This window comes from Mus caroli, unplaced genomic scaffold (genome assembly GCF_978045245.1).
Source record: "Mus caroli unplaced genomic scaffold, Mus_caroli_1 scaffold_3, whole genome shotgun sequence".
In the NCBI taxonomy this organism is placed as follows: domain Eukaryota; kingdom Metazoa; phylum Chordata; class Mammalia; order Rodentia; family Muridae; genus Mus; species Mus caroli.
In genome coordinates, this window is record NW_028227258.1 from 14,584,310 (window position 1) to 14,600,313 (window position 16,004).

Genomic DNA, 16,004 nt, shown 5'->3' on the forward strand with positions numbered 1-16,004 from the left:
CCTTCCACCAGGATGATTACTGATTACAGTGTCAATTGTGGAAGGTTCGGGATGTGGCTGGTTCAGAACGAAAATATCGTGGGTCAGTTTTCAGTCCCCTTAATTAGCTGTTTATAGCTTTCTTCTGTATGTGACTATTAGGGACAGTGTTTAGAATGTACAGAGAGCCTAATTTCCACCAACCAAAAGGCTAAGTATGAGGTCAGATCACACCTGAGACTCAAAGCTCCAGTTTCTCTGCTTTTCTGGAACCTAACCTATCTTAGTGTTTCTACCATTGTAACTGCAACGTGTTGCGATTTAAAAATCTTTCTTTGTTCTGTTACAATACAAACTTCATGAAACCGTTACTATATGGGAACATAGTATTTCAGGTAACTTGAATCTGTGTGCCTGGGTGTGGTCACTCATTTTTGACTCCAAAGTAAAGCCATTCTTTTGAGGTGACAGTTGTGTTTTTGCACTGACAACTAAATATTTTCAGTTCTGATTGGAAGATATTGTTCTGAAAGACTTGTCTAGGAAGTAAAGAGGATTGTTAAGAGAAATTTATACACTGAGACTTGGGATTTTCTAAAGTTTTGAATTTGAAGACATTAACATAACAGGAAAGTTGATACCAGAGACCTAGGACTTTTGCCCTCCTAATCTTCACTATGTAAACAAATAAAATGATTCCCAGAAGGCAGAGTTGATTTTCATAAGTTCTCAGAGATCTGGATATTGACTACTATGAGATTTCAAGGCTGGGCAATGGCTGATGGATTCAGCAGTGGAAGCAACTGCTTCTGTCTGTCATTGTTGGTCTGGATGCGCTGGGACCCATCTGGGCAGAGAGGCAGCAGCCGAAGCACAGAGAGGGAGTTTTACTGAGATGAGAGGAACGGAAGAGCACTTGGAAGAGAGAGCAAACCCTGTCTGTTCTGCTGTTATTTTTAAGGTGGAAGACATAGCTTTAGGCCTGTGTGCTGGTAAGCATGGTCCCCCGGATGGAAAACGATTACCACGTCAGGAGGGAAGAGTTACTGGATGAGATCTCGGAATCGCCAAAGGACGCGCTAAAATGAAGAGTGAAACGGAAAGTTCCGACTTTAGGAAGATCAGCGACTGACTATTCACTCACAAAACGAGACAATAGAGTCAAAAGAGAAGGGCAGAGACTGAGCAGGAGCAATGAAAACGGCAAACAATAGTGAGCCTTTCTCTGCTTTAAGCGACAGAGAAGGAAAAGCAGAAGACTCAGGATAATAGGGCAGCAAGCAGTTTCCGAGAGAAAGTTATGAAATAGTAATTCAGAAACAAAAGAATAAAATGGGCAGGAAAATCGAATTCAGAATGTAACTGAAAAGATAATGTTGGGAGTGTGTTAGGTATTTGGAGTCCTGAAGAACCATGGGAAAGCAATGAGGTAGGTGTGGGCACCCTCAGACTGGGAGACTACATCAGGAAGAAAAAGCAAGATAAGATGCCGGCTGGAAAGTAAGAATCTGTAAGCGGAAGTGAGGACCTGCTGGAGGAAGGAAAGTCTGGGACCCTTACTGGACCCATAAGACGATCCATAGTGCACTGGGATGGAACAGTCACCTCCAGCCTGCACCCAGCCCTGGGTGTGTGTCAAGGACTGAGCAGCACAGGACAAGCATCAGCTCTGCCCTAGGATGCTAACACGGCAGACCGACCTGGCAGCCTGCCTGTCCATCTTTCCAGCCTTTTAGGTCTGTCTGGATTTGGACCTGACCCTACTCCTGCACTTGAACCTGATTCAGCCTTTCACCTGAACATAGGATCAGAAATTTAGCGAACGTTGAAATAATTTCATTTTCTTCTAATACTGACAATTTTTTTTAGCAATTCATTTTTATTAAAACTGATTGGAAGGTGCCATAGTGAAAATATTGCTTTCAATTCTTAACATACAACTCATTTAAGCAGCACAGGAAAGTAGGGAGTACTGTACTAAATCTATGCTGTAAGCAGGTGTCACTGCAGTCACTACACTTACCGTTTTTGAAACCAAGCCATTCAGGACAGCCAGGATAGGATTATGTTTTATGGCCTTGTTTAATCATCAGTACAAGGTTTGTTTGTTTGGGGAGGGAGTTAGCCTTGAAAATGTAATATTGAAACCATATTTCCATATCATATCTTGAATAGTTTTTAGTATTAGGGTTAATTCACGTGACCTCTGGAACAACCTTAGTTCCTAGATTGGATCCTCACAAACAGAAGTGAAATAACACAGATTACTAAAGAGTAATTACTAAAGAGAAAATTTTAAATGGCCTCACTTTTACTAGGCTCAAATAACATTTTTTTTCCCATTAGGAGCTCTTTCCTACAAAATGATAAATGTTTCCCTTTCATATGAAAAGAAACATTGGCTCAAAACAGCCAGTAGGTGTTCCTGTGAGACAAAGGCACAAGTGACTAATTAATGTTTCATTAAATACAAAGGAAATCTAAGAGTGTGGAATTTGTGACATGCTCAAATAAAGAAGCAGACATATTTCGCATGAGTCCAATGACTCTTAAACATAACACACATATCCTAATTATTGCAATTGCAAGCTTTGGCTATGGATAAAAAAATTACTCAACTTTATTTCCAGATCTAAGAGAACAATCGTTTGCATGTCACAAGATGGTACTATCTGATTACAATTAGGGGGGAATTACCTACTAGTTTTCCATAGTTTGTATATTGGTGTATCAATAAATCAGAATTTTCAGAAATAGTCCTAAAATTATCTTACTTGGTTCTACCGGGAACCCTTTAACAATTTCTATAAATTTCTAGGACCATAAAACCAGTGGGGAAAATGATAAGTGATAATTAATAATATAATAAACAGGCTGGGGATTTAGCTGGGTAACAGAGTGTTCATTTACCATGTCCAGGGTCCTGGGGGGTCACCCCTCAGCTCTGGGAAAAACATCTCTAGAAATATCCAGTTATCAGCTTACTTTATTTTGGGTGTTTTAGGATCATAATGGTTCTAGCTTTTGCCTTTCATTATTAATTAAAATATTATGCTCTTAAACTATTACAAGACTCTTTTAAAGGCAAACACATGCAGAAAAAAATTTTGATTAATTTATTTTGAGAGTGTATATACTATAGTTCTCTTCAGCAAACACGAAACAAAAATAGTTTCTCTTTTCCAACCAAAATTATACAATTTAATTTTATAATTAAAAAATTTAACCTTTAAAAGTTTTTTTGAGATAATAAGACATTTACAACATTTCTCCCTTTTCTTCATCCCAAACCCTCCAACTGAGACAAGGTCTTACTGAACACCTGAGGCTAGTGTGGAACTTGTTATTACGTCCAGGCAGACCTTGTCCTCAGGATCCTCTTGCCTTCTCCCCAAGTACTGAAGTTATTAGCAGGTACCCTCTTACTGAGATTTAGGGAATCACTCTTGTGATACTTACCCTAGATCCCAGTTCTCCAAAGGGTCCAATTGGTCCTTCTTCTCCCTTAGAAATAAATCAGAACAAATCATTGCCTAAAATAGTGTTTAAAAACAGAAACAGTGTTGCGTTTATTCTGAAATCTGAAGCTTGTTAGGGGATACAATAAAAGTTCTGCTATAATTCAAATGCAACTCTGTTCTTGGCAGATGAAAGCCAACACACACATTTACAGTATATTCAACAATCACTTCTACAGAATCTGCTCCAGTCCCATTTGGTACTTCATTCATTCATTCTCTTGCCCTCCCTCTTCCTCCTCCTGCTCCTTCTTTTAAGTCTGAGTCTCTTCTGTAGCTTAGGCTTGCCTCAGACTTGTCATCCTCCTGCCTCAGCTTTGCAAATGATGGGATTTTAGGTGGTACTGCCATACCAGGCTGAAGGCTCAAGTTTGTAAATTTTAGTTTTGTCTGTGACTTTAGACACCAAAAGCACATCTGATCCAATCTGAATGTAGCTTTCAGAGCACACTAGATCTTAATCAAAATGATGCTTACTGCCAAACACTGTATTCTTCACTAAATTTTAGTCAAACTAGCTATAATGTCACAAAATGTAAAATTCCAGTATATTTTTGTAAGAGTCAAGACTACATGGTGGAAAGAGAACAGAGAGGAAATAATCAAAGAAAACCAGTTCTAGAAATTATTTTCCAAGAAGAAATAAAAAGCAAGTGTGCTCCACTTACAAAAGTGTTGATGATATGTACTGATTTTCTCACCTTTGAGTGAATAGTTGATATTATTAGTTTGTGTTATTATTAGTTTGTGTTCAACTCTTGACTGCATGTATAGATGTCCTTATATTTCATAAACAGACATTTTGTTCAATTCACAAGTCCATTAGATATAATTTATTAAGTCACAAATATAAAATAGTCATAAGTAATAAACATGAATTCTAGTACAGATAAGTTTCGTTCTGGTTTCAGAACAAAATTCTTCAACATTTCATTGGCGACTACTGAAATAAATCATTAAAGAGCTCCGTAAAATAAATCCAAATTCTACCCATACGTGCCAATACAAATAACTTGAAATCCTTAATAGAAAAAATGGCTCACGCTAAGGAAATTCTTTTCATTACGCAAAAAAACCGAAGTGTCACAAAAATAAAAAAGGAAATTCCAACTGAAAAATTGCTGACTGGACATGAATTTCCTCCATACCTGAGTTCCTTTGAGACCTGGAGGACCAGGGGGCCCTCTGTTTCCAAGATGTCCCTGTAAAAGTAATGCAAAAATAGAAGATGGAAATTATACACTGATTTATTTTTATCAGCCAGTATTACCACAGAGGTGAGAATACTGTTGGGTACCATTTCTCATTAAGAGATACCAAAGTGAGATGAGATTGAAACTGAGCAAAATCACAAAATATCTAGAAGGTGTTAGGTTTCAAGTAATTTTTTGGTTATTTTTCAACTTTCAGATGTCTTTTTGGAAAATTCTTTTTGTTTAAAGCAACTGGCATAACTATTATCATTCTGTTAGTAAATATGCACATTACACAAAGAATCCCAGAATCTTCTGAGAGATCAGTAGAGTGCAGCATTTGTTGTTCATATAAATGGTCCTTCAACTCCATCACACATGTTGCTAAAATGAGAGGGGTAATTTGCAGAAGAAACAAACCTTATCACCATGACTTTTAAAGACTATTAAATTCTTCTGTTAACAATAAAACCTTTTTTTTTTTTTTTTTTGATTTTTCCAGACAGGGTTTCTCTGTGTAGCCCTGGCTGTCCTGGAGCTCACTTTGTAGACCAGGCTGGCCTCGAACTCAGAAATCCGCCTGCCTCTGCCTCCCAAGTGCTGGGATTAAAGGCGTGCACCACCACACCCAACTAACAATAAAACATTTTAAAAAAAGATTGCTTGCTGGATGAAAACTTGTTCAAAATAATTGTACAAATGGTCTTCTGTTCACCAGCACCATCTCACACCCATTCAGCATGACATTTTATTAGTGGTTTTGTCGGAAGTGTGCAATGTCTCGCAAGAGTTTCATGCACAACCTTCCTAAGTTTATTTCACATGATTGTTACAATGTTTCTGTCACAATTAATTAATTGTTACAATGTTTCTGTCACAATTAAAGTTTTTCTTTTTTAAATCCATTTTAACTGTAGCAAGTAACTCCAAGACACTGAAGAATAAATGTGCCCTGGTGACCTGCATTTTTAGTTTGGGACTTCATCAGGGACAAGCCATACAACATCTTTCTATAGCTCTTCCTCTTCAAGTAAGAAATGGAAAATGGCTGCTTAGCTTCAGTGTGCATCCTTGCGAGAGTGTGACATGAATATTATCACTCAGGAAACTACAGCACTCAGGCTAGTAAAACAACTTTTAACGGGCTTTCCCTGTTTTTGAAAGGAAAAGATGCATTAGGGAATGGAAATGAAAATATTCTATTTTATGTTAGGCTAACACATCGATGCGCTTATGACATATTCACTTTAATTTCCCTCAAGGAAACATTTGTTTCCACTCTTGACCTTGCGGTTTGAGGTTAAACATCTCCAACCCTGAATATAATGGTAGATGTGAAACAGAGACTGAATTTCGTCAACTTGTTCAATATCCCTAGGGGCAGTGATTGGTTTAGCAGTGAGCAAAGGACAGACTCCCCTCCCCCAATTTCCAACTTGAATGGAACTATGGGGTAAGCAGAAGTGCCAGTAAAGGTGTTCAGATAAAGTAAAAGACACCACGTGTCGCTTGGAACATTAATATCGTTAAAATGCCCAGGGTACAGACGGAGACCAGCACATTCAACTGTAAAACTCCAGAGTTGTCTGCTGTCGAAATGTGAAAAACTAAAACTCATGCAGACCCACAAAGGATCCCAAAAGTACAAAGTCTTGCCAAGAAACATGAAGCTGGAGTTGTCATGCTTGCTGGCCTTAAAACATATCACACGCCGGGCGTGATAGCGCACCCTTTAAATCCCAGCACTTGGGAGGCAGAGGCAGGTGGATTTCTGAGTTTGAGGCCAGCCTGGTCTACAGAGTGAGTTCCAGGACAGCCAGGGCTATACAGAGAAACCCTGTCTTGAAGAAAGAAAGAAAAAAAAAAACCATATCACACAAAGATGCTGAAATCACCAAACTGCAAACTGCCACAAGAACATGCAACGTTTAAGCCAATAGAATAGGAAATCAAAAAACAAACCCATCAAAGTCTCCTTGATAAGGACACTGCACAAGAACAGAGCAGTCTCTTCAACAGTGTTGGGGAAACTGGTCATTTCGGGGTGAAGCTGAGCTCCCTTTAATCCCCTACCTCAACAGGCTAAGATGGATTAGGCTTGAATATGAGATCTCAAACCATAGTTCATATAGAAGAAAATATGGGAAAATGTCAAAATGCTGCTGCTGTCAATGCCATCAAAGCATAAACAATGAAAGTGCAAATAAGGAAGCAAGATGATCTCACACTGAGAGCTTGAGTACCAAGGACATGAGCAACATGCTCAAAGGGCAGCCTGCAGAGTCGGAGAAAATGTCTACAAGCCTCATATCCGATATTGCATTGAAATCAAAGTGTATCGGGGACTCATACAGCTCAACTCAAAGCTCCACACAGCCCACTAACATTTGAGCAAGTGATTCAGGGTGTATATTCAAAAGAATTGCAAACAGACTCTCAAAATCTGATGACATTGTTTACAATAGCCAAGAGTCTGGCTACTCTATCATCCGTTCGTTGATGAGCAAGTAGAGAAAACGTGTTATATACAAATGATGCAATCTTTAGCTTTAAAAAGAGGAACTGTTGTCACAGGCTTCAAGACGGATAAACCTTGAAGACATTATGCTAATGCAATTAGCCAGTCACAAAACAGCAAATTCTGCAGGACTCAACTTATTTAAGGTATATAAAGCACACACAATCATGTAAGTTCAAATTGGCCTTGCCTGGAACTGAAATAACCAAGAGATGCTTTTTAGTGGGCACTTTAAACAAGCAAGATGAAAACGTTCTGGAGATCTGCCCTACAACAACGAACACACATATGTTCAGTATTATAATACTTACTATACACCAATGAAGCTGTAGAAAGACACTCTATGTTGTGGGTTTTACACAAATGAACATGCTCATGTGCGTGCACACGTGCACACACACACACACACACACACACACACCACTTTTCTACAGGTTGGTCAGCATTGTGGTTTATATGTTTCGATTTTATATTTTTACATATAATATCTGTCGCAATTTGCTTCTTAACCCCTTGGAGTAGGACAGCTCTGTTTTCTGCGCTGTGATTTTACTGTAGCTATTTTATAGGATCTCCACTTGACTAAATCTAACCCATTCAAGTTAAATCCCAATTCATCTGTGAATCTCCGAGAAATATGGCCACACCGACTACCCTCTAAAACTCCTAGCTATTCACTTATCCCCTGCTGCTTTTAACCTTTCCGACGAGGAAGACATGTTTCTTGTAGATTATAAATTCCTAGTGCAGAGAAGATTATGTCTTAATCTCATTTTCTAGTTACTGCTTAAAATATTACAAGCAATATACAAACTCAATAAATATTTCTCCGCTGACTAAACACTGCCTAGAGAACAGAGCTGCTGATACAATAAATATGCATATAAAATCTTGACTTAGTGGATGGAAAGTCTTCTAGAAGAATGATCTAGAGTCACATGCATCTTTTTCTTGCTAAGTTGGCTTCCCCCTATACTGATAAACATATGACATGTTGGGGTTAGTCAAGGCAAGAACTATTTCCATGTTCTCACAACAAAAATCTCACAGAAACTAGGCTTCCTCTGTAAGCTTATTGGGATTGTAATATGAGACAGAGTAACAGCTGGTCTTAGCATCCCCAATTCCACAGCCAAAGCAGCAACACAAGCCACCTGAGCAACAGATACAGTATTCCTCTGTTTACTGGAGAGCGGAGAATATTTACTGCGTACTCGTACTTTCTCCAGCGACCAGCAGAGGATGTGGTTTTGCTGATGTTATGGTTTTCTTGAAAGCAGGTTGCCAAATTGAGTGTCTCTCAGGAAGGCTTACTGAAGAATGTTTGTATCTGTATACAAATACACACCCAGGGCGAACTCCACAGTCAGTAGAACCACAAACGACACAAGTCTCCAATCCTGGTTTGGGGTTTTTCAGTCAACTGACAGAAAATGAACAGAAGATGAAAGGCCTTTGCCGAGCTTTTGCCTGGAATGAATTCCTCGTTTTTATTGAACACAGGGCAACCATTTCTTTTCAAATACAGTGTGCATGGTTTTCTTTTCAAAATATGTATTTATGTTTATTTCATGTGTATAGGTGCTTGCCTACTTGTATATATTCAGATCATGTGTGTATCTGGTACCCACCAAAGGCACAAGAGGGTGTCATGTCCCCTAGAACTAGACTTACAGATGTTTGTGAATCACCATATTAGTGCTGGGAACAAAACCTGGATCTTCTGCAAGAGAAGCAAGTGCTCACCCCACCGAGCCATCTCCCCAGCCCTTACATGGTATTCTAGGCGATTATGCCAATATAGCTGCAGGAATTTACACTATTCCCTCTCCTTAAATAAGACGTGTCATAAAAATAAGGCTTAAGGATGTGTCGAGGATACTGTAGACATTGCTGAAGAATCATATCATACAAATGGCCTAAGTATGGCTGGCTTTATTTTTCCTACCTAGAGACAATTTCAAGACAAATGAGAAAGACCAAGTGTATAGACAAAGTCAGATCTCTCATTTTTAAAACACGAGGTCATAGTCTTCTCACTGTTAGATTCTCTAATTCTTTTGATGAGATAAAAGTTGTTTTAAACTCCAGGAATGTACATAAAATGAATTAGTCGACATTATTGGTGTTAATGTATCTATAAGTTCCTATATTGAATAAATACTTTGAGAACAATATATTCTAAGAAGCAATCATGATTTGTTGTCAATTCAACGACTGGTATTTGTTAAAGTATGTGGCCCTTTACTCGACTTATTAAAAAATGTGTGTGTGTCTATGTATGCGCGCACGCGCACACGCACACACACTCATGTATGCTAAGTCATTCATGAAAAAACCAGAAGATAGGCCATAGGAATCTGTTTTGCCATTTCCCTGTGTGAGCTTGAACGTGTGATTGGCCCAGAGTCTTCAGGCTTGGTAGCAGGTGCTTTACCTGCTGAGCCAACCAGAAGGCCCATCGATCCATTTTTAACATTACTTTAAAAATTAATTACTATTTCCTTTATGAGTGTGTAAGCCTGCTCACCTGTATGTGCACCATTTGCACGCAGCTTCCAAAGGAGGCCAGAAGGGGGCATCAAATTCTCTGAAACTGTTACGAGTGGGTGTAAGCCACCCAAAGTGTGCTGGGGATCGAACCTGGGTTATCTACAAGAGCAGCAAGTGCCCTTACCTGCTGAGCAGCTATCTCTCCAGCCTCCACCTTAAACATTTCAGCTGTAATACTAAAAGAATGACCTGGAAGAGACTTCTTAAGATCACCATGGCAATTATATTAAAAAGATTAGCTGACTTTAGTTTTATCTCTTCCACCACACTGAAATGCAATATGGATCCCCACCAAGCATAGCATATGTCCTTGCACATCAAAATCAATGCTCGTTTTCTGATTTCTAAAGACCAAATCTGCTGCTCACTTTCAAAGGCTTTCGTCACACACACTATCAATTCTTTTCAGCAACTTATGTATTTACTATGCACGGTGTGTGTATGTGTGTGTGTGTGTGTGCCTGCATGATTTTATCTACATCATGTGTGTGCAGGAGCCCACAGAAATCAGAAGAGGGTGTAAGATTTCCCGAGCTGAAGCTACAGGCCATCCTGAGCTGCCGTGTAGGTTCAGGGAACTGAACCTGGGCCCTCTTCAAAAGCAATAATCTCTCTTAACCATTCACCTATTTCTCCAGTCCTTATCCTTTTATACTGTACTTATAGTTTCTCATAACTATTTATGTTTCTTGTCAAACTAGAGCACCATCCACAAGAGGCCAATGTTTCTTAGATAATGTTATTATTTTACCCTTAGCACCTGGCATAACACAAGAAAGCAATTCAATGTCGACTGAATGAATGAACTATTGAGTGAATGAAGAAAGAGACAAAGATGTTTATGTTCCTAAGCAGGCGAAGGCTAGAGTAGACTAGACCAGAGACACTGTAACACCACTCCTTATATGACATGTCCTTCTTGCTTCCTTATTTCTACATTATATCTTAGTTTATTGATGGCTGTTATTTTTATATGTCAAAATAAGTATCTTGTCATACTCATCTAGATTGGCAAATTCTCCCAAGTTCTCTATATTTTTCCCATTAAATTTTAATACATTGTGTTAAATAAATCAAAGTCTCTGTTTTACCTTTTCTCTCTCTTCCATCACATTCCTTATCAAGTTATCAAGTTGCTTTTTTAAAAAAAAATATATATCTTCAAAGTAACTCCCCCCCCCCCCACCAAAGTACCTTTTCCCCATAGCTAGTCAATTTATCACCCAGCCAGTGAATCTCAAGTTCCTGTTGTGAAATTCCTAGCATTTTATTCTGGTCACTGTAATATATTTAAAATAAATTTATCTCTTTTCTCAAAGATCTTGTGGTCTAGCAGAGAGGCAGACATGCATAAAAACAGATATAATATATGGAGATAATTATTTAATAGGGGGTTTTCAGGGACATGGGGGAAAATAAATTAGATGCTAAGGAAACTTGGACAGTGTTGTGTGTGATACCCAGACACTGGCTGGCTGACGAGAAAATGCAGGAAAGAAGGTTACATCCTGATAAAAGAACTGCAACCGAGGAGCTGGGAGGTCTGAACTGGCACAGGGTGGTTTGTTAATTTATGAAGTCTGGCTAGAGCAGAACCTTGAAAAGGTAATGGTGAGCACGAGTGTGTGCTGAGGAGTCAGGAGATGGTTAGAGCGCAGAGGACCATGTGTTAAAAATAAAGACGTGCATGTCTTCAGAGAGATGCACTGCAGAGCTCATAAGGACCAAGCCCAAGAGCGGCAGCCTGAGATGTATACTTTCCATAGATTCCACACCACCCCCCCTTTGGCATCATCACCGTGGGGTTGAAGGTATGCCAGACTGGAGGCAGGGCAAGTAACTGGAGGCAAGTATACACTAATGCCGGATAAAAAAAGAAGAGGGCCTAAGCTACAACATTGGCAGTGAAACTGGTTTCAAAAGCAGAAAGAGGGGGAAATTTTGAGTCAAGAGAAACAGTAAGAAGTTATAATTGATGGCACAAGGCTGCTCAGGACTCCGGACAGGGTTTGATGTGAAGCACATGTGGGCCATGTACTACGGAGGCAAACTTCACAGCGGTGGAAAGGAAGTGAAACCCGACTGCCCAGAGGGGCAGCGGTGGGTGGCAGGTGAGCTTGCCAGGTAAAACACCGGATGCACCGTTACATTTGAATTTCAGATCAGCCGTGGGTGACATTTAGTTTCAATACTTTCCGAATACCTATGGTTCCACTCCCTCACAAGTTCCCCTTTCCTGAGAGTCACAGAGCCCACTTGTCTGCCTCGCAGCTGCTTCTCAATCATCCTGTGGGTCAAGTGTTAACTTTCTGACAACCGTGCACCCCTTCACTGTGCGTAATAATCATTATCATTATGAGAAGGGTTTCCATGCTTGCTTACACTGTACATTTCTTTGGGGCGTGTGGATGTGGCAAGTGGTTGGGATGGCTGGAAAGTGAGTCCAGGTGTTTTTCTGTGGCCGTTGAGATCTGAATTCTAATCCTCTTGCTGTAAAGTGCACCAGGTACTTTACCTCTTGTGCTATTTCCCCAGCCCCCAGTCTGTAAAGTTCTTGAAAACATGGATTAGGCCATTCCATCTAGGATCTAGTACAGTGGCTCCCACTTGAGAGTCACCCAATAAATATTTGTTAAATGAATAAATGTTCTACATCAAATCTTTATTATTTCTCCAGGCCTATCTCCACTAGTACATCCTGTGCTCCGGCCCAGGGTGGTGAGTCTGCTGTTTGAAGCCTCATGAACTCTCACTAATCCTCAGATAGAGCTGGAGGCCCACACCCACAGCGGAGCTGCAGTCTGAGAGCTGCCCCAGGTCTTCCCAACCCCTGGGCTTGGGCAAGGAAGCATATTTGGTGCCTGCATGGCACATCCCTTACTATTTCTTACAATTGCATTTATTATTATTATTACTATTATTATTATTATTATTATTATTATTATTGACTGTGTGTCTGTGTATTGGTGTGTGCACACGAGTGCAGTACCCTAGGAAGCCAGAGGCTTCCTAGACCTCTGGAGCTAGAGTTACAGGTGGCTGTGAGTTAGTGGATATGGGTTTTGGAGATCAAACTTGGGTCCTCTATAAGGGCAGTCTATGCTCTAAACTAACTAGTGAGCCATCTCTCTAGCTCATCACCTAGACTTAGTAGTTCCTCTGTTTGCCTTCAACTTCTTCCTGCTTTAAACTGTCCTTTTCAGTGACTTAAGGGCTATCTTCTAAAGACACAAACCAGATGGCATATTTGCTACTTAAATAACTCTGATTACTCCCCGATGCCTGCATGATCAAGTAGAAACTACAATTTGATCATACAGCCTGAGTGTTCCCAGCTCTGTGATCCCCAGGCCAAGTGTGAAGAACCCAGGCTTGGCAGTCACCTCAGTGTGAAAACTCTGGCTGTGTTGCTCTATAGTTACGTGACTGCGGCCGTATCTGCTTTTTACATTTTCAAAATGTTTATTTCTTGCATTCAGAGATGCTGTGGTCACCATCTGGATGGGGGAAGAAAACTTGGGGGAGTGAGCTCTTTATTCACTTCCATCATGAGGGGTTAAGGCTGGAACTCTGGCTGTGGCTTTGTGGCAAGTACGGTTCCACATATATACATATACATACACATATATAGTATATATATATATACACACACATATATACACATATATAGTATATGTATATATATACATATATAGTACACACATATACACATATACACAAATATAGTATATGTATACACACACACACACACATGTATATCTCAGCACAGTGCACTGACAGGCATGGCTGTTATCAGTGTCTACCTTCTCTGTCCTGACATCTCCTCCTCTCTTCCTACTTAGCACCAACACCTTCCCCTTTAGTTTAAATACACTGAATCTCTCACTCTCAAATTCCAGTCATCATCATGGTTTTATTTCTAACGCCTGTTTACTTGTGACGCCCAGCATGCTGCATGGCCACCTGGGCATGTCTGTGTGGATGCTGAAACTGTTGATGCTGACTTCTTTATGCATACACAGAGCAGCAGCAAAGGCTCGAAGGTGTGAAGGTTTCTTTGTTTACATCATTTTCCTTGTGGTACATCAAGACTCTGGGACAGCACGTGCATTCTTTTACTGTAACAATGGGCACTTTATCAGTGCTAAAATGTTCCAGTAGTCAGAAATCTTTCTCCCACTTACTCTCCACTGTGACTTTAAAGAGTTGTCCCATTAATTTTTCTCTCCTTTAAAAAATCCTTTGGAATGATATCTATGACTTTCAAATATTATCCCTCTAATTCCTACAAGAAATTCAGAAAATCATTTAAAATGACTGGATTCTGAACTCAAGACAGCTATTAATTACTGATACTTCTGGTATTCTTAAGATCTTTTTCGACACATATTAAGAATTTAAATGAGAAAATTCTAGATATCTACATACAGTATGGTTTTTATTTGTTTTTTGTACCTTTGGTCCTTCAGGTCCATTTTGTCCAGGAATCCCAATGTCTCCCGGAAAACCCTAGTAGATATAAAAAGGTAAAGAGTTTATTCCACAGCAAATCACTTTAAATCCATAAGCATATAAAACTTCTTGTTGTCTGTATCCTTTGCCCAATTAAGATAATCTACTTTCTTCAAAATTTGATGTAAATGATTATTAAACAATTGTTCCATACTGGGATTAAAAAAAAAAAACAGTATCCTAAGAAGAGAATTTACTTTATGAATGACTCTGTGAACCTCACTGTATGAAGAAATGAAATGTGTACTCTGGTAATTTGCATACCAGATTTAAAATATGGATTATGTGGAGAAAAACTTGTTGAGGACATTTGTGTCAGAAGACAAATAAGGCAGTATACCTAAAGGACTTCTTCCTACCAGGCTGGTTGCTCAAGATCATGAGGTAGTTAACACAGATTCATTAATTGCGTTACTGGTGCAAAGGAATCAGGTTCACCTGATAATTATATTCATGCACATATAAAACTGTATTCATCTAATATTTTCAAGCCTTCTCTCTTGAATACTTTAAATTTACTGGGAAGAAAAGTCACGGTGCCCTTGAGATGATGATATCCTTGTCTTCTGGTTCTTGCAGAAACACTGACTGGCTGACCTCCATCTCTTACCCAGCATTCTCTGCTCCCCCAACGTTCACCACTTGAATGGATATTACCTGGAGCTCCAAGCCAAAGGGGTTTATACTTCACCTTTAAATGCTTTTTTTTCCTTCTCTTAAAACTCTGACACCACAAAGCAACCCGACACCGTGTTTTGTCTCATTTTATTTTTCTGTCAGACTGTAAAGTCCTTGGGTGTACTTCATGTGTTTTCCACTGTCATACTCCCCAGCAAGGACAGCGACATCTGGTTTGCAGTAATTACTTTACAAAGTTTTGTTGTTGTTGTTGTTGTTGAGTGGCTGACTTATTTCTTTCAAAAAAGAGGACAGCGTGTCCTGTGGCTAATTTGCGATCCTTGGTCCTGATTTACAACCAGTCAGAACACTGGCTCAGAGCACCTTCATGGATACATTCATAAACTGTCCATTTTCCAGATGACCCCAGAACACTTTATCATACCAGCAATCACGAAAGCTATCACAAACATTGAAGCTAAAGTAATTTAAAAATAACTCTTCAGGCGCTCGGGTGGGAGTTCACAAACCAAAAATGGAGGGAAAAGATTTTTTTCAATGGGATGAAGAACTGAATTGAGCTTAACCACAATAAATATACTTAAATTTATAAGTTCAAACAAATCAACTTTAAAATTGGCCATATATCTACAGGATAAGTGGAAGCTCACTCATCATGTTGAAAAGTGATAAGAAAAATCAACAATTAAGCATTCATTTGTCCATGTTTATATTCTGCACAGCCTTCATCTAAATAGTAGATAAGGGCATTCCAGCCCTCCCCAAAGCCTATATCAACACCTCACATGCATCCCCACAGACAAAGGATGACGAAGACATGTGCTTGTAGATGGAAGAACATAGGACAGCCTGCTGACTTGCCAAAACAAACCCCAGTATGGTCAGGACTCTGGCGTGTGACTAGCAATTTTCAAGAAAAACAGAAATCAAGGAACATATAACCCTACACCATGAGACTATAATCAACATAGACTGTGTAAGCCAAAGGCTGTGTGCTTCCTCAGCTAAATTACAAGGGGGTGAAGAGTGGAGAATGAATATACACACGGAAAGAAACCCCAAACTGAAAAACCAAAGCAAGACACAAGAAGG

At 39.5% G+C, this 16,004-nt stretch overlaps 1 protein-coding gene across 1 annotated transcript in view; it reads right to left on the reverse strand.

Annotated features, from left to right (window-relative positions):
* Positions 1-16,004, reverse strand: part of Col24a1 (collagen type XXIV alpha 1 chain) — a 264,200-nt gene that overhangs the window by 156,138 nt on the left and 92,058 nt on the right. The window contains exons 21-23 of the mRNA XM_085835446.1: positions 14,217-14,270; positions 4,646-4,699; positions 3,439-3,483 (exon numbers count right to left, since the gene is read on the reverse strand). Coding sequence (XP_085691572.1) covers positions 3,439-3,483; positions 4,646-4,699; positions 14,217-14,270 — 153 coding nt within the window. The remainder of the gene's footprint in view (positions 1-3,438; positions 3,484-4,645; positions 4,700-14,216; positions 14,271-16,004) is intronic.